At 37.6% G+C, this 27,267-nt stretch overlaps 1 protein-coding gene across 1 annotated transcript in view; it reads left to right on the forward strand.

The window, feature by feature from the left end:
- The window catches only part of NDUFAF2 (NADH:ubiquinone oxidoreductase complex assembly factor 2), a 47,958-nt gene that overhangs the window by 2,592 nt on the left and 18,099 nt on the right, over window positions 1–27,267 (forward strand). The window contains exon 2 of the mRNA XM_032674893.1: window positions 26,717–26,806. Within this exon, the coding sequence (XP_032530784.1) occupies window positions 26,717–26,806 (90 nt within the window). The remainder of the gene's footprint in view (window positions 1–26,716; window positions 26,807–27,267) is intronic.

Genomic DNA, 27,267 nt, shown 5'->3' on the forward strand with positions numbered 1-27,267 from the left:
GTCTCTAATAATGCCTAGCCATACTTACTTTTATTTCTCTAATAGTTTGCTATTAAGATTTTTAATTCCTTCAATCTGACCCAGTCAAGTGCATATTATCTGGGGAAAACTGTATATTAAAAACAATATTAAAAAGCAGAATAAGAAATCTGGCAAAGAGCTAATGTTTGATTCACTCTTCCCATGCTCCTCTCTCAACTTTGGAATCAAACTAAGGGAAAAGTTTCTGTAATTTAGCTTTACAAATTGAAATTTCAGATACTCAAAAATTTCAGCACATCTTCCATAAATGTGGTCATTGACTGTTGGTTAATTCTCCCTTATTGTTTTTTGGTTGGTTTTTTTTTTGGTGTAACTAGAGAACAGGAGCATGCATATGGGAAATACTACAATGATTATGTGTGAAAATACTACTTGTGAAAATTCTGCTTATTTTCTGTATATTTGTCACTGTGCTCTAGCTCTGGTTTTAGAGGATCTAAAAAAACCTTAACCCCTCAGCATCAGCAGAATGCAAGAACTCCGAAAGGAGTAAGCAAGACTTCCACTCATTAAGAAAAAATTGATGGTGGTGGTTTCTTTTTTTCGTGAATGTGTTCAAACTTTGCTTTTGATTCTGTTGATTTTGTTCTGTGTTATAATAATTAATGGAACTCACTGTTAGATATTCTTGACCGTGAGATGTGAGTTGTAAGAGTCGTTAAAGAGGGATGAAAATAACTAGAATATGAACAGCATCAGGCGAATGGGTTTCAATAAATTCAGAAAACAGATAGGAAATATCCTGTGAATATCTTAAGATCAGTGAAAACTTATGTGAAATTAATTAATTTAAGATAGGTTCTTATCAAATTTTTTTTCTGAGTGGGTAATACTGCAGTGTTTAGATCTTTTGGTGTGCAAAATTTAAGAATATGGATTATGAATTAGCTATGTCGGTGCAAAGCAGATTGGCAACTGTTCTTGGAATAGTCTGAAATGTTATCCTGCCAGATGCAGGGGATCCACCTGTCAAAGTTCAAAACTACTATAAATCTTTATGAGGCATTTGGATGAAGAACAATAAAGTATTTTTATTACATTTGCACGTCAAACTGTGCAGGAGGAAACTGGGAGTAGCTGGGAGCATGTCATGGCAAGTCACTGTCAAATTGTCATACAATTCAACTAGGGGACCCACTGGAATCAAGACATATTTATACTGATTGTGGAATTGAGACATACACAGAATGTGGATTTCCACAACTGACAGCATATAGTACAGCATGTATCATATTAGTACTGTTATAAATTTTATTTTTGTGATGTCCTAATTTGGATACCCATTTTCTTCTTCCATTTCCAACTGACAGACCTTCACCCACTTTCCTTACAAAATGGATTGTCTTGTGAATGCGTATTATTATTATTTTAAGATACAGTTTTCTCTGAACCTAGCCAGCCTCTTACTACAGTCCCTTGTTATGTGGGATTACTTGGATGTAGGCGATTCTACATCCATTAAATTTCCCCACCCACTGGAATCTCCACTGTAATTTATGCTTTTACTTCTGTGGATGGCAATCCCTGCAGTGTCAGTATAGAAAAGGTTCTAGGTTTCACCTATTCCAGAGCAGGGAAGTATGCCAGTCTTCCCTCAGGTTTGTATGATCTTGTGACTGAGGAGAAAGCAGTTCATTCTGACACTAGGGAAGTGATTACAGATGGTAGCACCTACTGCATTGGGTTTTGGTAACTAACTGGCTCTCCCAACATTTTTGAGCAGCATCCTGAGTTGGTCGCAGTTCTGTACAGCAGGGTCACACCGGCATTTGTGGGCTTTTATAGCTTGTGAAGGAGTTTAAGGATATGGATGGGGGAAGGTAATAGAAATTGAGGAACATCTATAGAAAATAAAATGCAGAAAATTTCTGAAGCTCATTTTTTAAAGAAACTAAGAATTTAAAAGTGCTGAGAGAGCAATGCTCTCTTTTTGAGTGTTGGAGAGTGTTATTTGTTGTACATTAGGAAAATCTGTAGCATATATCGTTCATATCTTACCCAGTGCCCTGATATATAGAGACCAGTTCAGGATGGAAACAGCACTGGAAAGAAAATGAGTTGTAGAGGAAGCCCTGTAGAGACAGTCAGCTGTTGAGTACAGATTCCACTGCAAGGTCACTGCAGTGTGTCTGTACTGTTTGCTGTTTGTCCTGTGAATTTGGGGAGGACTGAGTAGCTCTAGCACAGTGATGGGCCTAATGTGCTTTATCCCTTTGTACTGTACTTGGTCAAATATTGCAGAAAGAGCGTGCAGAAGAGACAGGTCCTGCCTTCTGTCTCTTGACTTAGACATGGTGGGTCTATTAGGACAGGCTGGGCTTTGTTTCAGTCCAGCAGGGATCTCCCACCTTCAGCAGGAGGTGAGAGTGGATGATATAGGTGGTACCTACACTGCCTTTTCCTTCAAGCAAAAGCTGTCTCACACCTTTCTTTTGGCCTGCCCTAATCTTCAGCAGGGGTTTGGAATAGAAATATATGAAGTGTGTGATGCAAAGAATGTTTTGTTTCTGTCAGTTGTAAATTGTGCTCTCCTACACTCAGTCCAGAGTACAGGACATTCTTGGAACCTGAGGCCTTTTCTGCATTAGTAGGGAGTAGTAGATACAAGTAGTTGATGCTGAGTTTCCTCACACCTCTGATTCTGAGAGTTTTCTTCAGGTTAAATTTAGTGTGTTTTGCTGGGCTAAGTGACTGCGATACAGAGTTGGAGATCTCAAAAAAAGTAAAAAAGTGTTAGGTATGTGCTTCAGATGTGGCTTTCAGATTGCCTTTGTACCTAATATCCTGTTATTTTTTGAAATGTTTTATAAGTGAGGATTTTTTCTTAAAAAAGGAAAGTTGTGCATATAGAAACTACTTTGAGATCTAAGTAATCATGTGCTAAATAGAGGCATCACAGGATTCACCACAAATCCTCACCTGCTTTGATTCAAGTCACTACAGTAGATGTAGTCTCACCAATATCCTTAGCTCTTGAATGTCCAGGTCAAACTCAAGATGTAGCAACTGTACCGTGAGACCACCTTTACATGTTTGCTGTCAAAGGAAAGTTGACTTGTGTTCCTGGTTTTGACTGTCTCTGAGTAACTAGGTTATTAGGAGAAGAGTTAGCAATTTAAATAAGTTGTTGTAAAGAAGTGGTATCCATTGTCAGTGATGTGCAAGTGCTGGTTTTAACATGTATTTTGCCTTAATTCCAAAAGTTCTAATGAGTAATGGCAAAAAGATGTGAGTTTGCAAGAGCATTGTATTCTCCTGAGTGAATATAGAAAGGATTGGCATTTTGGAGAGGAAGGGAGGAAAGATGTGTCTCAGTTTGAAGAGACTGGAAAGTTTGCTAAAGAGGATGAGTTATGAGACAAACCAAACTCCTCTCTCTCAGCAATTGTGAATTCAAAATTAAGGGGCTTTAATCGAGGAAGTGTGGAAAAAACAGAAGAAATAACAACCCTTTATTAAAAGATATATGTATGTTGGCAAGAACAGTAACAGAACACAAAAAAACCCAAAACCTAGGCAATAGTCCTGTACCCAAAAAAAGTCCCCTTCAAACAAAAGGGGGAAAAAAAAAAAGATCTGAATGAATACTTCTCTGTCCTTTAGCGCAGTTCTAATCACGGTCGGCAGGGGGCGCTGTTGGGTCACTGGAGGTGCAGAGCCTGCAGTACCCTGTGTGACCTGCAGGGGGCGCTGTTGGGCTCTGGCGGTCACCGTGTGGGAAGGGGGGTCTGGGGGATTGGTCTTGGATCGCGGGAGAAGCCGAAAAGAAAACAGAGACCTTTCCCCCAGTGGAAGAAGGGCAGAAGGAAAAGCAGTCCACCCCCCACGGGACTCACTGTTGTTCTCAGATGACGGTGTTTCAAAGCTCCTCCTTTTCTCCCAGCGAACACAGAGACTCTCCAATGAAAACGCAGCAGGTCCGGGCTGGAGACAAAAGACAGCTCGCAGGCAAGTTGAGGCCAGCAGTCAGGGCTGACCAGGACGGGACACCAGAAAGACAGACCTCCAGGCCTTCTCTCCAGATGCCCGCATGCAGGCCCCCATCTCCGTCCAAGAGAGAGAACTCAGCAGTCCAACCTCTCCCCTTCCAAGAAAAGCCCAGCCACCCCCTCCCAAAACTCCTCCCGACTCCCCCCAGCCTCTGATAGGCCCATCCATTAGGAATGCGATCTGGCCAGGTAGTTCTTTTGTAAGGTTAATTGACTCCTTTCCCCCTTTCCACTCAAACTCCGTCTTTCCTACAGTGGGGGGGCAGGGGGAAGAAAATATTCTCCTGGATTTCTAACCTATAACAAGATGTAAGACTTTGCTGTTTCAGCCTGATTATCTTATTTCTCTTGAAAGAAAGTGAATGTTTAAAATCCCTAGACTGTGAGAATAAGAAGTCAGTAAATTCAGTAGAAAAAGTAATGGCTAGAAATAGAAAAGGAGTTAAGAAAAATTTTAGTGTCAATATATAGAGAAAAGATCCTTAAAAATTAACTGTTCTGGTCACAGGAATACAGGAGAATTCAAAATTGGAGTAGTTAATTTTCTGAAATCATGTTTAATGTTTATCAGAGACTTTTATTTTCAAGTGGGAAAAACAACTTATCATCTTCTAAGTCAGGTCAGACATTCAGCACTAACTATAGTGAGACAGGCTTATCTGGAAGTAAAGATGATTCTGTGCTTAATGACATTCTGTAAGTGGTGTTTTTTTACAAGATTACCTTAAAGTGATGACAGTGATTAAATAGTACAACTACACTATGCTTGTCATTAGAGGAACATCCAGCATAGCTCATTAACTCAGAAATGACTCTTCAGTTGCCAGTCTTAAACTGGGTGTGATAAAAGATGGGAATAGACAATTGGGTAGTACTGATTGATGACTCATTTCAGTATTTTGGAAAAGTATTTCACTAAATAGACTAGATTTATCAACATAATTTATTTATTTTTTCTTATTATATAACATACTGTCATGGCATTGCCATGGCTTTGGTACATGATTAATTTTTCTTTCTGCAGAAAATATTTTTTAAATTGCAAAACAAATTCCTCATAGTTTATTGCAACCAAATATATCTTACTGGAAATAGCTGGTTCCATTTTTCATTGAAAATAATTTATAAAAACTCTTAGTAACTGGTTTATTTAAAAAATGCAGGAAGATGAGGCACTAAATACTTAAGATGTGGTATATAATTTTTTTTTTTGAAAGGCTGATTAATGAGCAGCTTTTATTTAAACTTTTTCAATTTCTTCATTTGTTCTCTCATCTATTATAATGATTAAGAGTTCAAATGAGTACTGTGAAGTACCAGCATATGCAAGTTTTTATAAGAACAGTAAGTCATCATCAAGAGGGTAGTTGATTTCAAAGATTATGTGTCAGTGTTAAAAACATGGTTCAAGTTTTGAGGTTACCTTTGGGGGAACAGCAGACTCAGGTTTGACTTATTTTGGACCCGCAGCTTACCAGGAACAGCTGGATAAAGCCCAAAGCATTCTGTATTCCATAGGTTTTTGCGTGTTGCATAAGCTCTGCATTAGGGGGCCATATGTGGCCTGAGCTTCCGATGCTGCGAACTTTAAGAAGGAAACTGGTAAGCCAAAGTTTCTTGGTACTCTTATAAATACCTTATAAATATCTAGAAATACAAGTGGCATTACCAAGTTTCAGATGTAAATTTTGTTGCTAATAACTGAATGCAAGCACTGACTACTGTGGGAAACATTTTCTTCATGTGAAATGCCCACTCACATTTGCATAAAAGGTCTGTATCTTGTGAACAAAGTTCTCAACAAACCCGAAATGTGCAAATAAAGAAGAATCTGAAAAGTACTAAGCATTCAGTTGCATAATACATGTAAGATGTCCTAAATCTGATTGAATGCAGACTTCGATGGAAGTGTATACACCATTTTATGAAAGTTAGAAAGATTTATGGTTCTGTTGAGATTAAAGGAATCCTCTGTGCTAGTTTTAGTAATTCCTTATTTTCTGTTTTAGGAAGTGGCCTGTTGCCTTCCTGTGTATCAGAAGTGTAGAGAATTTCTACTTTTCTTAAAAGTATGCTATAAAATATAGTTTTGCGTTGAAGACTAGACTGAAACATTCCTGTAATGTGATGATGTAATTTATCCCTGTAATTTATGATGATTAAGAGAGTGGAAGGAGCGACATCTCTCCAAAGCATATCTTCTGAGGTTAGAGCTATGGTTTTCTTTTGACTCTGAATGCTAGCTTTCTGGATAACAGGAGTGACATCTGAGGAAGAGGCAGAAATTTATTATGATTGTATGAAGCATTTGTAAGCTGGTTATTGGGTGTTGCAGGTAATTGTACAGAATATTACTGAACATAAAAGGTAGTTTTGCAAACTAGTTTTTCAAATGTTGCTGGAAAGCTGATACATTTGTTTTAGTTTTACATGCCTAATGTTAAGATACTAATGAAACATAGAATTTGAACTTTGATCAACAAATAGAAAACAAAATTTTAGAAGACTTAATTATCTTGGATGTGAAAATAAACCTATGGAGAAAGTGTTTGGTGGTTTGTGGGTTTTTTCACATAGGAAGGTTTTTTCCAGATACACACACTCACAGTCCAGCAATACCTGGTAGTTGGAAGCTTATCCAGGTGGTGGCAATGTTGTTTCAGGAACAACAAGCATTGACAGCTGAGTATTACTTTCTGGAGCGATTATGGAATAAACAACCTACCTCTAAAGTAATTGTGTGTATGTGTGTTTATACAGAAATAAATTGTGGAATGACAAAATAGCTTTTCAATCTGGGTGATACGTTGTGCAGCAAAAGCAATTGCACTTTGAAGAGCTCACGGCAGATTACAAAAGCAATAACATATGAAAAATCAGTGTTTAGTTGCAGTGATATGGAATCATGGAATCCCTAAGGTTGAAAAACACCTCTGAGTTCCTCGAGTCCAACCTTTGATTTGACTTTAAATTTGATTTTAAATTTGACTGCATCAGCTAAACCATACCACTAAGTGCCATGTCCAGTTGTTTCTTGAACACTTCCAGGGATGATAACTCCACAACCTTCCTGGGCAGCCCATTCCAGTGCTTAACAACTATCTGTGAAGAAACTCTTCCTGATGTCCAACCTGAATGTCCCCTGGTGCAGCTTAAGACTATGTCCTCTCGTCCTGTCTCTAGCTGCCTAGGAGAAGAGACTGATCCCCACCTGGCCACGACCTCCCTTAACATAGTTGTGGAGAGTGATAAGGTCACTCCCGAGCCTCCTTTTCTCCAGGCTGAACAACCCCAGCTAACTCAACTCCTCCTCATAAGACTGTGACTCTTACCCAGCTTCTTTGCCCTTCTCTGGACATACCCGAGCACCTCAATGTCTTTCTTGTAGTGAGAGGCCCAGAGCTGAACACCCTCACCGGTGCCCAGTATGGGGGCACAATGACTTCCCTGATCCTGCTGGCCACACTATTGCTGATACAGGCCAGGATGGCATTGGCCCTCTTGGCCACCTGGGCACGTGCTAGCTTATGTTCAGCTATTGTCAGCCAGCATCCTCAGGTCTTTTTCCGCCAGGCAACTTTCCAGCCACTCCGCCCCAGCCTGTGGCTGGTTGTTGTGGCCCAAGGGCAGGACCTGGCACTTGGCCTCGTTGAACCTCATACCATTGGATTCAGCCCATGTATCCAGGCTGTCCAGATCCCTCTGCAGAGCCCTCCTACCCTCCAGCAGATGAACACTCCCACCCAACTTAGTGTCATCTGTGAACTCAGTGAGGGTCCCCTCATCCAGATCATCGATAACGATATTGAACAGGACTGGGCCCAGTACTGAGCCCTGGGGAACAGCACTTGTGACCAGATGCCAACTGGGTGTAACTCCATTCACTACCACTCTCTGGGCCTGGCCATCATGACAGTTTTTAACCCAGTGAAGGGTGCACCTGTCCAAGCCATGGGCTAATAGCTTTTCCAGGAGAATGCCGTGGGAGACTATCAAAGGCTTTACTGAAGTCTGGGTAGATAACATCCACAGCCTTTCCCTCATCCACTAGGTAGGTCATAGATGGAGATCAGGTTGATCAAGCAAGACCTGCCTTTCCTAAACCCTGCTGGCTGGGCCTGATCCCCTGGTTGTCCTGTACATGCCATGTGATGGCACTCATAATAATATCTTCCATGTGTTTTTCCTTTAGCTGCCAGAAGTGAACTGACAAGAGGCATGGTATGTTAATCTCTCTGACTTGCAAAACCAGGAATAGCAATAAGTAGTCATACAGACAGGCAATAACTTGCATATTATCTGTTGCTACAGCCAGGTTTGCTTTTCAGTGTGTATGTTGGTATTAAACTGAGATGCTGATCTTGTTAAATTCTGCCTGCTGGTATTAAGGTTTATATGCTGTACATTTGTAACTTTTAATTATTGTGGTTTTGGCTTGAAAACCTGTGTTGATTCTTTCTGCAGAGGCGTGTGGAGACAGGATGGTTTGGTGTGGGTTTCTTTTTTTTTAGGTCTCTGATGGCCAAAAAATCAGATAGTAAAAAGAATACTTCTTTAGAAATTTCCTCGTGTTAATAACTTTTTTCTGTAGTATATAGAGAAAGAAGCAGTGCAGTGCTAGAAAGAGTTGTTTTTAATAGGTGGAATAATCTTAGCAGAGTTTGTTAATCATGCTGATTTGAACAGCTACCACCTGTAGAGCTGAGAGTAAGAGAGCTAAGTGTGTTGCAAACATGATCATTATATCTATCAGGATTGTTGGCATTATGCCTGCTTTATGACTAAATTCTATGCCTTTTAGTTTCATTATTTTGAGGAGAATTCAACTTACGTTTCTGGTTCCAAAGGAGGGGAAAAAATCCATCATTAATATGCATAGGAAGAACAAATCACCTACTCTGTGTAAGGTTTTAGGGTTTGAAATTGTATTAAGAAACTAAAGAACAGATTTAACCTGGAAGAGAGTGCAAGTGTGTCAGTAGCCAGTACAGGAAACGTTTTTTTTCTAATATGTCTGTATAGTTAATTTCAGTGCATTACTTAAATGAATTTTGGTTAACAAGATTATAAATACTGCCTACATACTTTGTGGATTGTGATTCTCATGTAAAAAATTTATGTGTCCACTTCTGCTTGTACCTAATTTGGTATATTTTTTTTTAGAAACTGTTATTATAAATTAAGACTACAAAGAAAATTAAAGCATTTAAATAAAAGTAGTGGGGCTACAATCTCATTTTAAAAGGGAAGATAGAATGGAGTAACGAAGAGCTGAACAAAAGAGTGCAGTTGAAAGACCATAGTAAAAGAGATTTAAACAGGAAGGTTGGCATGCTACCCTGTGGGCCACTGTAACCTTTTCAGTTTTTCCTAAAGAATAGAGAAGGTGGTAAAGAATTAGGTCTGACTTCTACTTTGTACAATAAGTTTCTTGTGTTCTTTATAGATCTTTAGAATACCAAATAAAGTTGCTGTCATCAGAGGCTTGATAGTCTTAAGGTCAGATTTGCAAAGATAAGAACTGCTTTGCTTGGAGGAGAGGGAAGAATCAGTTTCATGCTCAGCTTCTGGATACAGGGATAGCATAGAAAGGAAGTACACCAAGAAATGAGCGTGACAGGTTGAGGGAAAGGAAATTGTGAAATAGGGAGATGAACGAGATCTTAATTTGTAAATTGTGAAGGACCAGGAATCAGAATGAGGAAAATCTCAGAAGTGGAAAAAGATGTACAGTGATTGAAAGGACTTTATGATACAGACTTTACAGTTGTTATGTATATACACATTGTGTGCTTCCCCAGAATTTGTATTTCCCGTCCATGTTCAGGCTTGTCCGCTCCCCTGCTTTCCTGCGGATTGGCTGGAGAAGCTGCAGAGAGGGGACAGCCTCCATTCGCCCCTTCTCTCCCCGGTTCCTCCCACGTTCCTCCCTCTTTTGCCCATGTCCCTACCCTGGTTTGTTCCTCCGCTTGTCTGTCTCATGCTCCGCCCTATGTTCTGGCCCTTTCCCCTCCTGAGCTGATAAAAGATTGCGTGCATGCATGAATAAAGCATTCTACTTGCACCCTTCCTCGTGTCCCATCCCCTCTTCGGACTGCAGCAGTAAATGTCCCTTCTTTAAGGCCATGTGCATATGAAATGCAACATGTTATCATTTCATCCTCCTTGAGGTGAAGGACTGGTTTGACTATCCTCATTCATCTAGATGATCTGGAAGCACCATCGAGGGGAACTGCAGTCAGTATGAAATTTGCTTCTGATGAGAAGAAGTTAAAGAAGGGGCGGATTCTGGCAGACTTGTGTAGGCAGTGGTCAGTGCTGTAGGAATTGAAAATGTCACAAGCTTTGGAAGTTAAGAAACTTATGTAGTGATTGACATTTTATGTCTGTAAGAGGGATATCAAACTCAGGGATGAAGAAAAGTTGGTCCAGAGAACTACAATCAGAAAGGTGGATTGAGAAGATATCCACTGCAAAGTCTGAGGAGCTGAACATACTAGCCACAACAGACTTTAAGAGAACTGAAGTCCTTGAAATAGGGTCACATCCAGTCACTGATATCCAGAGAGAAAGCACCATGGGCAGCAGGGGAATCTCCATTCTGACACCTGGAGCACATTCTCGCCCTCCTTCTTCACTTGACGTTGGTGTCTGCAGAGCTGACAATATTCTCAAATTGAAATGAGATGCTGTGTAAGCAGCTTCTGTGCCAGAGTTGGAAGATGGGCAGCTCCTAGATTTGGGTCTGACCCAGATATGTAATAGCATGGGATAATGTCCAAAAAAGTGGAGCCAGAATCTCTTGTGAACTTGAAGGTGAAATGAGGTTGACTCTCTTGATTAACAGAAGTTTGTCATTGATGAAAGGGAGAGATCTTGTTCTTCCTTTACTTTCTGTTGTTCAAGCTGGCAGTAGCATTCATGAGACCTGTTGCTGTGCCAGTTCAGCTCAATTGAAAAAGTTGATCACGTGGTCCCATGAGGTATGAAGCTGGGACAAAGGAAGAAGGTGGAACCTTTGAGCTAAAAGTGAAGTGGGAGATTGGTGACTCTGAGTGGGGGAACCTAGGAGCACATCCCTTCTCCTGTAGCTTAATCTTTAGTGTTTCTGTAGGATTACGGATGAGATTCTCATTTTTGTTTTGTGTTAGAACAAAACATGGATTTTTTTATGTGCTGAAATAATAAGTTTAGTGTGATTTGTTACTATGATCACAGGTTTTTGGCAGGTATATTAAATACTTTTTTCAATCCTGAAAGAAGCCATTTAACCCTGTCACCATAAGAGATTATCAAATTGAATATTTTAATAGACTTTATAGAAAGTTTCTGCCAGTGGATTCTCTACTAATCAGTCTATGCGGTCTGTGCAGATAAGATATGATGGTAAGGTAATGCTTCCAAGGAGCTCTTTGTCAATACCAGACGAAGAGTTCTCCCATTTAGCTAAGGGACAGAAAATAAATTTAGCTTGATTGATACACACCCATATGTCATAGAAGTCTACCTGTCTCAGGTTATAGAAGGAAGCTTGCAGAGGAGTTTGAAAACAAAGTAGCTTGTAGTTGAAGTGAAAAATAGAAAACCTGTAGAGTATCTAAAGACACAATTGAACTGCTCACAGTTCCTGACTAGAAAAACAATCGTTGCAGCAGTGTTATAAATTCATGAGTAGGGTAGGATGCATATGCCAAGTCAGGAGAAAATTACGTTGTTGTAGTTGTGCCTGCATGGCAGATTTGGCAGTGTGGGAAATCAGGATAGTCTTATTGAAAAAATCTTATGCAAAGAGAACATATACATTGGAGAGAAATCCTGATTATAGAGGTGTCATGGTTTGAGATACCCCAAAATCCAATTCCCCAGCTCCATTCCCCCTCCCACATCTCAACCCAATGTGAGATGGGTTTTTCCAGACAAAACACAACCAGACTCAGAATGGGGGAAAGGGAATATATTACAATGACTGTACAAATAAATATGATAATACATTATACACACGATTACAACTATCTCTACCATGACATATAGTATTTACAATGGATCAGATCTCTTCTCCCCTCCAAATAAAAGTCCAGGAGGGAAAGAAGGACAGATCCCCTCCAGTCACTAAGCAGCAGCTTCTTCTAAGGCAGCAGGTTCTCCTCATCTCATGCATGCAGCTATAGCTGGGTCTCTGCCAGCACTCACGAGGGAGGTATCGAAGCTCCCTTGGCCCCTTGACGCAGGCAAAGGGGTCTTCCGTGGGCTTCGTAACCCCAGACAAGGTCGTTTCACCACGTCATATCACGAGACACAGGGGGTCTTCGTGACGGTCTGGTATCTCCAGGAGATTCAAGCTCCTTGCAGGGCCTCTGTGCCCTGTCTCAGGCTGCGAGCTTCTTTGTAGCTTGCAGCAAGGGAGGGCCCCCAAGGCCAACCTCCCCCACTCCGTCCTGGCTGAGCTCTCAGGACGACCGAGCTTCTCAGCTCCTCTCTCTCTCCGCTGCTGCATGTACTTCAAGGCTCCTCTCAAATAGGAGTCCATCTATTCCTCCTTCTCGGAGGTCTCAAAGGAGTTTTGGGGGGTCTGGTATCAGTTCTTACCCCCAAGAACTCTGTAGAACTCAGCTGCTGGCTTCTGCTGCTTCTCCGGTTCAGTTCTTATCTGTCCTGGCTCTTAGCCAGAGTCTCCGGAGACTGCGTCTGCTGCTGCTGTCTCTGCTCACATTGAAGAACCATTCCCCAGTTCATAGCTACAGACACATAGTCCAGCTTGACACTGTTCCACGTCCCTGTAGCCCCCAACCAGGGTTGGGGGGGGGGGGCAGAGGCCCCGAGGGGCTCAGAGCCCCTTCCTCGTGGCTCTACAACATGGCTACTTCTTCCACCAACCAAAACTACAACTCTTCTCTTCTGGTCTGGTTGTGGTATGTTTACATTTTTGCAGGAGCGCCCATTGGGCAGAATTTCAAAACTTCCAGGGGTTTCCACCCCTTGGGGGCTACCACTTTTCTTATCCTCTGGGGGAAAACAAAATCCAAACCACTACAACAGGCAAGAGAGCTTCAGTTCTAAAACAATACCAGAAAGAAAGGAGGATATTGATGGCATTCTTCATCATGATTATGTGGAAAGGGAGGATAACAAGACCTGGTTTAGATATGCTGATTTAGTATCAAGATTGTACATATATTTGGAGGTGTCAGAGGGAGACATCTTAAGACAGAAGGAGGCAAATCTTTAAATTCTTAGAAGAGAAGAATGTGTTTTTATGTATGAAATGGGTGAACCCTGATAGTAAGCTCAGCAGAACTGTGGACAGTGCTTAGCAGTAACTTGTATCAGAAAGAAATAGTAAAAGTGATTGGCATTATGTTGTGGTATCTGTACAACAAATATTTGTCTGAAGGATGTTTGTGTTGCAAAGATTGCAGTGTCTCCAGAGGTGAAACACAGAAAGACAATAGGGAATGAAGGACAGCCAGTGCCATGAGGCACTTGCCTTGTAAGTACAGCAAGATAATTATTAGTTACATGTTTCTGAGAGCAGCTGTTAGAACAATTGCTGCAAATGCTGTAGCGCACTGGAGCTTTCTAGCTCGTTTTGATGACACAACAGAAAAAGGTGGAAGCCAATGAAATAATGTAGAGAGAAAACATAACTATAAGAAGAAATGGTATGGTAGAGTTTTTTTGAAAGCAGTATTGTTGACAGACTATATAGAGGAAATGTTATGAAAGGCCAAATAAGTATATGTTGGCAATAGGTGAGAAGGGCAAAGTCTTGAATCAAATCAGAAACTTTCCTCATAATGAATATAGTTAGAAAGAAATGGAATTAGAGGGACTGAAAAGTTTAAGAAAGTGCTTTTCAGTGGGAGCTTTAATGTTGAATGATGATTGGTATTTAGGATTCGGTCCATTTCTAACTGCTCTTGGAATCAACAAAGCAATTCAGAGAGGGGAAGAGAACAAATATTAATAGGCATTTAAGATTTAGGAGAGTCTTATGCTGCAGTGGTTTTTATTTTTTTTTCCTCTACCAAGTAGGGAATGTGCATTATTTTCTCAAATTAACCCACGGTTCATTAATGCCTATTTTTTATTTAACATTTAGTTTGAAGTATTGCATAAATGTATAGTGTGATATAAAAATGTCAGCGTAATCTCTGCAGCACTCAATTCATTTGCTTTCAGATTGTGCACCTGCTTCTTAGAAGGCAGTAGCTGTCAGTATAATTTGAATTATATTTAAGTATTGGTCCAGTTAACATACAATGAGAAATTCAGTTGTTGTGTACAAGAATGTTTTATCTCTAAAGCATAATATCTAAAATTTACAACATAATGTATTTTATTTTATAAATTGGAAAATTCTGCACTTTAATGTTAGATGGAAATTTGATCAGCTCCATTTGGAAGTGCTTCAACACTCTGTGCATTAATAAACCTAGAACTTGGAGGATATGGATAAAATAGAAGTAATTGTTTTTGAGAAATAGTGGTGAGGTTTTGAAATAAGGAAGAACAAAGTTAAACCCTAAAATTGAATAGGAACAATAGGCCAATAATAGTGAATTAATACAATTAGGATGGATTCTTGGTTCCTGTACTTTGCATATATTGCAGCAAGCTCTATCATTAGTACTCTAGATATTTTGAGAAATAGAACCAGATTGTCTTGTTATGCCTACCTTCCTTTCTGGCAGGCTCCACAGATAAAAATAACCAAATAATGTTCAAGAATCTGTTATAACGAAAGCTGTTATAATACATTCAGTAATTACCATTCTTACATCTACCCTAGCAGAAGTTGTAGCTAAAACTTGTTCATGGAAACCGTATGTGTCACGGAACATCTGCCTTACATGAAACAAAACCAGAGTTCTGTTGAAATAACATTTTCAGAAAAGTTGAGGCTCTTTTGTCATGATCAGCAGACAACATTCTAATAATAGCAAGTTTATAAGGGTCAGTTTAATAAGAACAGTTTAAAAGGGAGCCCAGTAATTTTTCTCTGAGTGATTTGACCTCCTTGTTTGCCAGAGCATAAGATTTCACCTAAGTAGTGCAAGTCACTGCAACTGCTTGGGCCTTTTTTTGAGACTAACCTGATTTTTGGTATTGACTTGTGCTCCCACGTAGTTACTGTCTTTTAAATCAGTAAGTTATACTCAAGTTTAAGAAAGCAGTCTGGGAAGTTGTATAGATCAGTTTTGAGGGTTTGGAACTATGATCAACTATTAGATCATTCCAGTTCCCATAAAACAGAAGGCAGGACAGGTAACTGAGGGAGTTGCCAGCAAACAGGAGACAACTTGACCAAAGAAATGATATAGTGATATATTAAGTGATAAAAGCTCAGTACATTGAAAGTCTTCTGCAAGGCAATTATTCTGTAGTTCACTTTGAGGTTTCTTCCCTCATTCTGATAATTAACTGGAGGATTGATATATACAAAAAGAAGATGCCCCTTTGAATTTTGTATAAACTGAAAGACAGTCTTGTGTTTTGGAATGTGGTATTTGTACTGAAACATCCAGAAGAGTATCATTCTTTTCAGTGATGGTAAAGTACAGGTCAGTAAGCTCCCCACCCACCCCACCACAACATTCATCCATGGAGAGAAGAAAACAAATAGGAAGTCAGTTAGTTCTTAGCTACATGAATAGATAAATCATCTTTATTAGTGAATTTCTCTTTGTGAATTCTTCTTATCTCCTTGCTACATAATAAAGAAATATTTAGTTTGCTTGCAAATTGGAAAAGTGGTGTTGTTTTACATATTTCGTGTCAGTGTCTAGAGAAGAGAGAAACAAATGTTTTTCTAAAGCAAAATATTTGAACTGCTATAATATGCTTGGTAGGCTGTGTGTACTTTTAAAGCTACTGTAAGAAACAATAATTGAATGAGAAACTTATTGCTTTACTGTACTCAGGAAACAGCAAAACTCTACTAATTTTGAACTCTGTTCAAAACTCTAATTTTGGTAATTTATGTATCTGTTTTCTATTTCCATCAACATATAATGTAAGTTGAGATTTAGAAGACACTGTCTCTGTGAACTGTTTTGACGCTATAGAAAATTCTTTAAGTTGTATTGCAACGAATTAATTTCTGGGGGTTTATCACTGCAAAATACTGTAAAATCAGTGGGTTCAAATGACTGATTTGAGAGCATTTGGAACGTTTTGAAGGCCTTTCTATTTTCTTCTAAAAAGAACAGAAAATTATATCTAATTTTTTATGTAAAATAAAAAAGAAACAGGTAATTTTGCATGGATTATTTTGAACCCTTTCAATGGTAGAGTGAGATAATTAGGAGAAAAATTACTTGTCTCAAGCTGGCAGGGAGTGTATCTGGGCTGGCTCTATTTTAGTACAGCTCAAATTCTAACATAAGAAAATTGCAGAAATTTACAATTCAAAGTGTTTCATCAGGGAGAAATCTACAGATTGTTTTGACACTCATTTAGAAATTCAGCATGAAGATGGATGTCTCATGAAATTTGCAGCTGCTGGTTGAATTTATATTTCCATAAAGGCCATCAACAGTAGCAGCCTGCAGGGGAATTGGGGGAAAAAATGACAAAAATTGTGAGGCTAGCATTTTTTCCTCAGCCTTATAGTAGCAAATTACTTGTAGTAAGGTCTTATACTGACCAGGATTAAAGAGAAATATAGGCAGCCAGAAGGGAAAGATTTTTCAGTTTAATTGATTTGAACTAGGAATGTCTGAATTTTGATATTGAAATACACATTTAGTCATCTGTACATATGTAAAATGCAACTGCAAATCAAAAGTGTCCTTAAACTGAAAAAAAAAAAGATTCTTACTGGTAATTATAGAATATTTATCATAGAAGTAATTTGATTTTATAATAAATTCCCAGGATAAAAAAATGAATGGTATTGAAATACACTAAAGTAGGTTGTCTCCTAAGGGTGAAAATCTCATCTTTACTTTCTCCCTCTCATTCATACACACACGTAGATAGGATAGGATGTGTAAGATCTGAATTTATTTTTCTAAATAACAAGTCTCATTTTATTGATCATTTAAAAAACAAACATGCATTCACAAAAATAAATCCATATTATCAAAACAATTAGTAAGAAATGACATTGAGACAAATGCTATAACAGAATTGAACAAATTTGTCTTTTTTATTTAGAAAGTTTTGTATATTCCTATCTGTTTCTGGTTTTGTGAAAGGATCAGGGCAGGAAGGGGAAAAAGTTAAATACTTCTGAAATATGTCCTTTTTTGATAGAAGAATTGTTATCAGCTTTGAGAGATTCTAAGTCCCTTGACAACTTTGTTTCAAAATACCTGTGCATCTTAAGACTATGGAAAAGTTTAATGGTTAGCTGTTTTCATTCATCTTGGTGTTGAGAGATTTCTTCATGCAACTCCCAGGCACAGCAAGGCAGATGCACCCACCGAGCTGTGCTTAGAAGCCTTTTCCTTACAGTCAGTGGTCTGCATCTGTACCATCCTATGCTGCAGTTCCGTCATGCCTTGCAAGGTCAATAAAAATAAGTTTTGAGGTCAGTAGACACTTCAGTGTTGCAGAAACTGAAAAGTGACTTCTCCATAGCTGGACAATGCAGAGTTGTCCTTTTGTATAGCTAGGCACGGGTTGGTAGGTTTGATATCAGAGTGGTTTCTTACTGTATCACATATCTTAGCTGATCACACCAGAAAGGAATGAGTTAGAATGCTAATGAGGTTAATTGAATAATTTTGCAATAATGAGAATCTCTATGAATGTCATTATTTCTGAGAACTTGCATTTTAGAGATTAAATTGGTAAAGTGTGGTAAACTCTAGTAAAGTATTTTTAATTTTACTTTTAAAAATGAAAATATGGTTTAGGAACATACTAGTCTTTGATGTACAAGGAAATTAAATTATTTGGTTATAGAGTTTGTAAGTATCACAGCTTGTGTTTTTGTGGTTGTAAACACTGTATATCAAACACATATATTCCAGTTATTGCAAGCTATACAAGACTGCTGTCTAAGAGTAGTCTTTTTTCTTTCACTGGCATCAGCATAAGTGCTTTCACATAGAAACTTTTATATGTATTTATTTGCTACAATAGTTCCAGTTGGTGCTTTGGTGCTTTAGCTTCTAGTGACAACAAAATACTCTTATATCAATGAGCACACAATTAAGTATTTAAGTAGTTGATGATGAGGTACTTATATACTGTGAAAGCACACAGACCTCAGTATTTGCTGTTTAGTCTAAAATTTGCTTAGTTAAGCTGGAACTGTGAAAGTAGAACAGGGAAAACTCTTACTCTGTGTTGCTTTTTGCATATGCTTTGCTCTTTCTAACTTGAAAAGTGAACACAGAAACTCTGAGAGTTGAGTAAAAAAATAAATTAATGAGTGACTTAGATGTAAAAAGCTTTGACTTACAGGTAGTCCTTGGTCCCAGCTGTTCCACTTTAGTCTTTTTCTGCTCAAATTAGCTTTGAAAGCAGATCAGGTATTGCTGCGGTCCCTTGGCTATGTGAAATTTCTATATTTCTTCACCACCAGCATCACTCGGAGCTCACCAAAATCAGCTGAAATACCGGGTTTTTTTCCCTCAGATCAGTGTTACTGGAAAGTACCACACTAATGGGTGTGTCCACAGGCCAGCTTAAAGAAACAAACTTTTGAAGTCGAGTTTTGAAAGCAACCTAACAATGTAAAACAAGATGGTAATCAGGAAAAAAAAAAAAAATTCGGCTGTTGAATGGTAAATGATTTCACATTGCTGATACTAATCAACTAAATTCTTGTACTTACTAGTACATGTTGTTTAATATTGTTTAAAAAAGTATGAGTTACCTTTGAAATACTTATCTTAGAACCCTGCCCAACTAAACATTAGCTTATTTCTGTGTAATGAAAGATGCCATTTTACAACTTCAGATGTTAGAAGCTATAGAAGCACACACTAACCTGAACAACAATAAAACTTAAGTTTCTACATGCATTACTTTAGCATTCTTTTAATTTTTTTTTTAAATCATAGTACTAATTATGGTTACAGTTTATTTCCTATTTTTTACTTCAATACATTTTTAACAAATGTTCAGTGTTCTACTAAATAGCATATGTAACATATGTATAATAAAGATATGTGGAAAAGCACACTAGAAATTTATTTTAAGTATAAACACAAAAGTAAAAAAAATATAATGACTGATAAACATAAAAAAACCTTTATCATATGTGAAGTTCAAACTAATGAGTCAGAAATGTTTAGAAACTTGTTTCTGAACTTTTTGAGATTTCTAATTTTAAGTATCTCTCTTTGAGCCCTCACACCTTTTAAACAAATTTTTTTTCCATCTCAGATTAATTCTTTGGGATTGGTTAAAGCTCAGTCCAAGTGAAAGGTCTGTGTATTCAAATAGAAACTTCAGAACTGTTTTAAAAAAAACATGCGTAAAATATCAGGATGCAAAAGATGGTTGCCAGATCCCGCTAGGCCTATGGTTATATTGTCAGTTGGGCAGCAGTGCCCTTGGGTGCAGTAGCATTATTTGTTGTGCTGGGGTCTGTGCTATCATGGCCCTTTAGGATGCTATTTTCTGAGGTCTGAGGGAAAGGAGTCCCTGTTACCCCTTCACGTGGTTGTGTCGACCCTGACTGCCTCATCTCACAGGACTTAGCCATGAGATTATTTATAAAGTACAAAACTTCCTGCTTGACCCAGATCTACGATGAAATGGAAAATACTTTCTCTTTTGGCAACCCTGGCAGACTCTACTGTTATGTACATTTATTTCAGTCTTTGTTAGGTATTTTATTTCCTTGAGCTTTCAGTATTTTCTTTATTGTAGCAGGCTACACTTCACAAACATCCCTACAAACTATTTGCCTGTTCAGGGTCATGCTGTAGTCACTTACCCTATCTTATTGAAATTGCTTCTTCTTTTTTCAAGGAAGAGCTTTTACTCTTTGCTTAGATCCCCCTGATCTTGCCTAACTGGCTGTCCCTCTGAATCCATGCTAATCTATTCCCTTTTATCAGCCTTCCTTTCAAAATGGTGTTTTGGTTGTCATCAGCCTAGCTAAAAATGTCAGTGAAATGCCAGGTAGACTGCTGGGGTCCCATGGACTTCCTGGGAAGTCTGCATCAAGTTTTGGCTCTGTCCTTTGCACATGCACACCCCTGCCCCGCCAGTACCTTTTCTTCTTGAGCTTTCACAACTGTGTTTCTTGTGTTCTTCCTACAGCCGTATTTTAACCCATGAAGAGTAGCATTTCCCCTGCTGGATGACCCTAGAGGCTTTTCCGAACACAATATATGCATTCAGCGTGTGTCCTGATTGACTGTGACATTTGCAGAGGGGTCAGGAGCTTAGTCTTGTTCTACTCTGATTTTCAACAACACCATCAACTTCAGAGCCATGTTGGCATGTTTAGCGGGGGACCGCTTCCACCTTTTTGCAGCGTCTGAAATATTGGGACCTCTGTTCATTCACATCTTGCTCAGATGTGAACTTTGCAAGAGTTTTTGTGTAATTACTTTGTAGATGTGAACAAGCAACTTAACTACAGCAGGAGTTTATTTGTTGTGTTCTATTGATATATCTACATCCCAGTTTTTCATCCGAGTCTGTGTTTGTGAGACTTCTGTTAGTGAAAGGAATAGGTGGGGTTGTGTACATGTATTCACACAGACGCCTTTTCTTATGTTCTTAAAATGTGCTGTGTTGTAGTATAAGTGCAGCTTCAAAGACTGATTTTGTAATTCATATAATAAAATGAGTGGCATATAAATTTTACGATAAAGAGTAATTTTTTAAGGGTGTTAGGATATACATGAAATGGATAATACATTTCACAGTCTTTAGCTGACTTTTCTGCAGAAGTTGCAGTCTTCTGTTGACTGTGACTGAAATACATGAGCATTCTTCCATAACCTCTGCAAAAGAAAGGAAACACAGTAAAATAGCAGTACCAGTATTCTTTAATCCTTTAAGTGCTATGCACAGTATTAGCTGTAATTGTCTTCAGACCTTGTATAAGACTGAATTTCCTTTACAAATCTCACACCTGAAATCCTTTTGTAAAATTCATTAAAATGTACCAAAGATCAAAAATAGCATTAGTAGTTTGAGAACATAGTTGTAATAATTACTTTTATTCTGGAAAATGGAAATGGAAAATGGAAAAATGGTAAATGAGCGTTTGGAAATGATTTATAATTGAAATGTAATTAATCATCCAGACCAGTCCATAACACTGCTGTGTTTGGTCATATTGCTTAATGGGTGTTCTCCACAACTGTGACTTTCTTTTCATTTTGTTTACCATTCAGACCGTTGCTGTCATTTGCTCATTTCTCTTCCCTATGTGGCTGCCTTTTTGTTCATCTTCCTGCATTATGTTTTTATTTATAAGAGTACAGGTTATTGTGCACTTTCCATCTTCTTGCTAAATTCCCTTTGTATGTGGTAAGTTCCCATTTTAAGCTGTTTTTCATACATTTTAAAAATATTCATTACTTCAGTCTTGAATTTATTCACATTTTGACAGTAATTGGTAGGAAACTGTGTCTTGAATCAGATAGACCAAAAGAAATCAAAAGAACAGTTGGGAGGAAGCTTCTGTATGCCAGAGCACTGAGCATCCATCAGCTCTCCAAGGAACTGTCATTTGTACTAGTATCATTTACATTTTCGTTTTGAAAAAAATGTAATGTTGCATAATTCTGGTAAGCTTATTGTAGATCCATTTACAGAACAGAGGTTCTTTGTAAAGACATAGTATCTGCTGGGCTTCATAGATGAGAGCAAGGACTGGGAACTGATAGTGGTGCATCCTGCTGCCAGATTAAGAGAGTTTAGGGACTAGAATCACAATGGACATTTAGCAGAGGGATTTTGTCTGTCCATTCAAGGAAATTGCTTCTCAGTAAAATGGTATTTAATTAACTACCACAGTCTCAGATACAGCAGGTTTTCAAAACATAAGGTTTGTGTGAACATATATAAACACCATGGGCACTGATCCCCGAGAAAGTTACTGTCATTGTCAGCTGGTAATTCTTTCGGGAATTGTGATGCTTGTATTGCATGTATGTCTTTTTCTTTGATGGAGCATGTTCCCAAAAATGGAAGCAATCGCCCTGGCTTCGTTTCAAGAGAAATCTGAAGAAACATATCCTCTTTTGGAACGAAAATAATACTTGCAGACAAGATCTGTAAAGCCAAATGTATTGTTGTTAAGATGTAAATATAAATAGCAAAATGGAAACAAGATTTTTGACCCCAAGTGCCTAGTCCTTACAGTTTTTTGGGACCTGCTGATTCAGCACTTAACAAGTTTAATATTGCTTGAACCTGCATCACTGTAAAAATGGAAATCACTGATCCTGATTATTTTGAGGTTAGTAGAAATCAGAACGGTAGAACAAAGCAGTCTGGGGCCTCGCTTGCTGGTCTTAAAAGTTGAAATGAGTTTCTGTTATGATTTTACAAAGCCTAAAGCATTTTAGATGACTTCAAGTGTATGAATCATTGGAGAAAATATAATTATGTCTGTGAGTGATAGATGTTAGGTGCAAATATTTAACTTCTTGTATTTTGTATTGATGTATTATATTGAATTAATATAATGAACTAATGGAAGTTATTAATTTGTCACTCAGCAAAAGTTAATTAACCTCCTAGAAATCTAAATTTGGAAAAAATAAAATCATAATTTTGAGGGAAAAAGATATTATTTTAAAATATTTACATATTTTCTAAGGTGAAAATAATTATTACAGAAACATTGGAATTCTGACCATAAGGTAACATGAAGACAGACTCCCTCAGCTAAAAGTCTATGCAAAGGAAGGATATCAGCTTTCACAAATTAATGTTCACCTTCAAAGGGGTCCTTTTTTCAATGTCTTCTCAGCTAACCTTTTTTCCTGCTTCTCCAGGGGAGATGACAACTTTGTATCTTGCTCTGAAGGTGATGGGCTTCTCCTGCAGCTTATAGAAAAGTAATTTACCTTTGTTACCTCCAGAGAAGTAGTTCTTCTTTTCTTTACCTGAAGGATTGCTCATAGTCCCATTGCTTTGCTAACTTAAGTACTTCACATATAGCAAAAGCTAGTTTGTTTGGTGGTTACCAAACGGGAAAGAAATGGGGCATCTGTTCCATGAGTGTTTTAAGATAATTGCTGAAAAAAAACTTTAGAAACCCTTGGTTTGAGTAGGTGATGTTTATGTCATGTTGCTGGCAATGAAATAACACACTGTTAGTAAGTACAATATAGTCTCTTCAAAGTACATACACTTCACTAAATAGGTATGCTTTGAAAATGCTTGTTTCATCTTGAAGTTTACAGTAGTGCTGTGCAACTGGAATTTAGACCATTTGTCATAAATTCACAAAGGCTGCATATACAGTCTATGCATTTAAAAAAAAGGCCTTTAATTAATAGAATGTTTCTTCCATGAACTCTTACCATGCAGACATTGCAAATCAGCAAGCTAAAAGAGTCCCGGTCCTGAGTTCTCCTGAACATCTGATATTCAGTTTGAGGTTGCTCCATGCATGTGTGTGTGAGAGGGGAATTCTGTTTCCATCTGCTGACTGCAAAACATGCTGATATTTTCCAGTCAGCAGGGGCTCTTGCTCACTTTGGGTACCAAAAACATCCCATTCCCTGTTGATGGTCCCATTTCTCCTTTCACTGATCATGTATGCCACAGTCTGTTCTAACTGTACATGTTAAACAAAGTTGTTTGAAGGTTAACAGGAAACCTTTTCCAAATAACAGTTTTGTAAACAGTGAAAATCAGTCTAGGGCTCCTGGAGGTCTTTAAAATAGTGTGTATATATTTTTTTATTTTTTTAAGAAGATGATATTAGAACAGTAATCATTTGGTTGTACAACAGAACAATTTTAGAACTCATTATTTATTTTCATCTGAAAGGTTCTTAAATGGGTTTTTCTAAATTTAAATATGTATATATCAGATTTAGTGACTTTAATGGGAATACCCTGAATATTTTGTCTGTAGAAGAGAGGCTCTTCCTTAGAAGAGACTGAAAAATAAAATATTAATTTTATAATATCTGTGCCCATCTGTGATTAACCGTGTTTTTTATTGTGCAAATACAACCTAGTTTCTAGTCTTCTTAGGCTATAGATAAGGCTGTAGAAATTTAGAAACTAATTCATTAATTCATTTGCTACCCATTCACATTTCAATTAGTATTTCCTGGCTGGCTTTGACCACCCCTTTGTCATGCCAGTGGGCTGTGTAACTTCTGCTAAATGCCTTTATTTTCGAGCTTTTATACAAATTCACTTCAGTCATGACACATTGATTTTCAGATTGTGACAGAAAGGTTTGGAGAAAATATGCACAATAAGTATATAAATCTAACATATGTAAATACTATCTCATTTGCTGAAAGATCTGTCAATTACTTAAGACTTCTTGGCCATTTTACCTGCTTGTAGCTCCTGCAAATGTGCATTTGGCTAGTTCAGTGTTTTGTGTAAAATGATTTTGTATCTGAGTATTCTATGTGAATATTCTGTACATCTGATACATCCTTTCTGAAGTAATCTTCTGTTTGTTTTAGGAGTTATTGCCTGTTAGTCTTTGAATATATTGTGTTATATATATAATCCCAATTTGAAGTATTAATGGTTCTTCAACGTTTCTAAGATCAGTAATCACATGAAAATGAGGTTAAACTGTTCTTACTTGTAACTGCTTCATATGTATGCTCTTACAAGTGAAGTGTCTTGTGTTGCGTAGCAAAGATCTCAGTATTTATCTGAAAACATGGGAACAAAGAATTATGAAGCAAACCAGTCAATATAGTCAATCTTTAGCAGGAAAAAACACTTCCCTAAACTATAAAAGGTTTTAATTACATCTGAAGAGACCTCAGTGTGATCTTCAGTAGAAAAGTCTGCGTAAATTATTTGGCAGTGGTGGTCTGCCAAAAAAACCCTGGGGAACAAGGCAAATCAGATAGTTGAAGTTAATTGGTGTTGTGTGTGCATCACGAATGCAGAGAGGCTTAAAAGCCACCAGAACTATTCCAAATAACATTTTGGGAAATAATTTCTGAGTTTGGCTCTACTGTGTGATTTGACTGTGGGATCTGGAGAATGAATTTTTATATGTTTTATGAAAGCTTGCAGCAGAATAAGAAGTGGACTATTTTTGTTAAAAACATGAGTCACAAGTTGTGGTAGCAGTTAGAAAAATACACTTCATTAATTTTCCATGTCAATTTATTCAGACAGTGTAGTACTCAAGTTATAGACAGTTTTTTAAAAGGTACTGTTCTAACAGTAAAATCTAGTAACTTTCCAACATGGAGAAGAGTGGTAATCCTGAGACTTGTATAGGATCAGACCTAATTAGACACTTCTTCAGCTTTTCTGGAGATCTTCTGTATGAGAAGAAAGTAATTTTGTAGTTTTGTTTTGCTTTGTAGATAAATAGTTTATGAAATTAATTATCCATGATATTGTTGGAAAAAATATATTAAAGCAAGTGTATGAAGTATAGTATTATCAGCATGTAGGAGTTATATACTTATAAAACAAGTAAGTATCAATCACATATCTCTCAAGACTGATTAAAAATATCTAATCTTGAGGATGTAGGTATGCTACACTATATTCTTTGCCTGATGGCATATCTTGAAAAAATAAAAATGTTGCATTGCTTAAAAATAAGATGTAAAGCTAAAGAAGGTACTTCGAAAAGGAATTGCAGTTTCTATACAAGTTCTTATTTTACTGCATTAAATACTTAATAATGAATAATAGTGTGAAGTTTAGCTATTAATCAGAGATGGGTGAAATCTAAGTCTTAACTGGTATCAGTTTTAAAATAACTTCCATTGAAGTACTTGTTGAAAGCATACTGAAGGAATGAACTGCATTAATCACTTCATTATGAAATAAAATGTTTTATGCAGATATTACTTTGTGTTTCCTCAAAATGTCAAATTTCTCCATATCAGCTTGCCAGGAAGGGAAAAAGCTGGTAGAAGAAGCCTGGGGAATGTTGTAAGGTTTTTTTTTCCCTATGAGGAATGGCAGCCTTGCATATCTTTCCAGTACCTGCTAATTTAAAAAGCAAATTAAAATACTCTTTCTCTACAGAGTAGCTTAATATCTGACAATCAGTCTGCTGTGTACTAGCTTACAGTTTGAACGTTTTATTCTTTTTCTTTGACAGTAGTAGAACCAGATGTAGATTCGGATTCCCCACAGTGGCTCCCATTTCAATATACTGAATGTTCGCTATCAGACTGCTACCTCCTGGTTTTTGGTTTTTAGCAGAGAAAATATTTAGTTTGCAGGCATGTGTGGAAAAGCTGACATGCATGAGGCAGTTAGCGGTGATTGGAGACGATGTGGCCTGACTGATTTGCAAAGCTAACCAGTGAACTTTTAGTGCTATTTTTTGCCATTAATAATCCAAGTCAACTGTAGAACATGGAGGCTTTTCTTGAAGTTACTGAAATCAAACATTTCATATTGACATCTAAATGGGAATAATTTTCTCAGTATTTTAATCTTTCATTTTTATCCTGTATATATAATTACACTCATGTAAATAAATACAGTTCTTTCAAAACAGTAATATGATCAGCAATTATAAATTTATATGGAAATATGTAATTGACTTTTTCTTTCTTTTTTCTGCTATAGGGCGAATTATACCAGAAAGAAGATTTGTAGAAGCAGTAAATCGTGAAGCATATCAGTATCAAATGGGTGACTTTCCAACAGAATGGGAAGGTAAATCCTGAATATATTGGGTTTATTTCAAGATAATTTTGCCATTGAATATAGACTGTATTTTTAATGGAATGTCTGACTATGTGAATAGGTTAGTTGTTGTCTTTCATTTTAAGTAATGCAGGCTTTTGTTTAACTGCATAACAATTATGAATTCTTAAAGTAACGTCTTTATAAGCAGGATAAATTTTGTTTAGGGAGTCAGTACTTAGTAAAAGTAAAGCTTGTATGGTCATGATTTACTCCTGTTAAATGTGAAGATATTTGTTCCTGACAGGGGTATGATTGAATAACCATACAAAATTTGTTAAACCTCTGTAGTATGTCTTCACTGTGCTGTTTATTTGTAGGACAGTTGAATTATTGGTGGCAGAGTGATGGGGCTTGCTTTTGTTATGGTAATATTTGGTTTCCTATAGTTTTCCTTGCACAATCTAGTAGGGAGTTGTAGAACCTGTTAA

The sequence above is a fragment of the Chiroxiphia lanceolata genome, chromosome Z, assembly GCF_009829145.1.
Source record: "Chiroxiphia lanceolata isolate bChiLan1 chromosome Z, bChiLan1.pri, whole genome shotgun sequence".
In the NCBI taxonomy this organism is placed as follows: domain Eukaryota; kingdom Metazoa; phylum Chordata; class Aves; order Passeriformes; family Pipridae; genus Chiroxiphia; species Chiroxiphia lanceolata.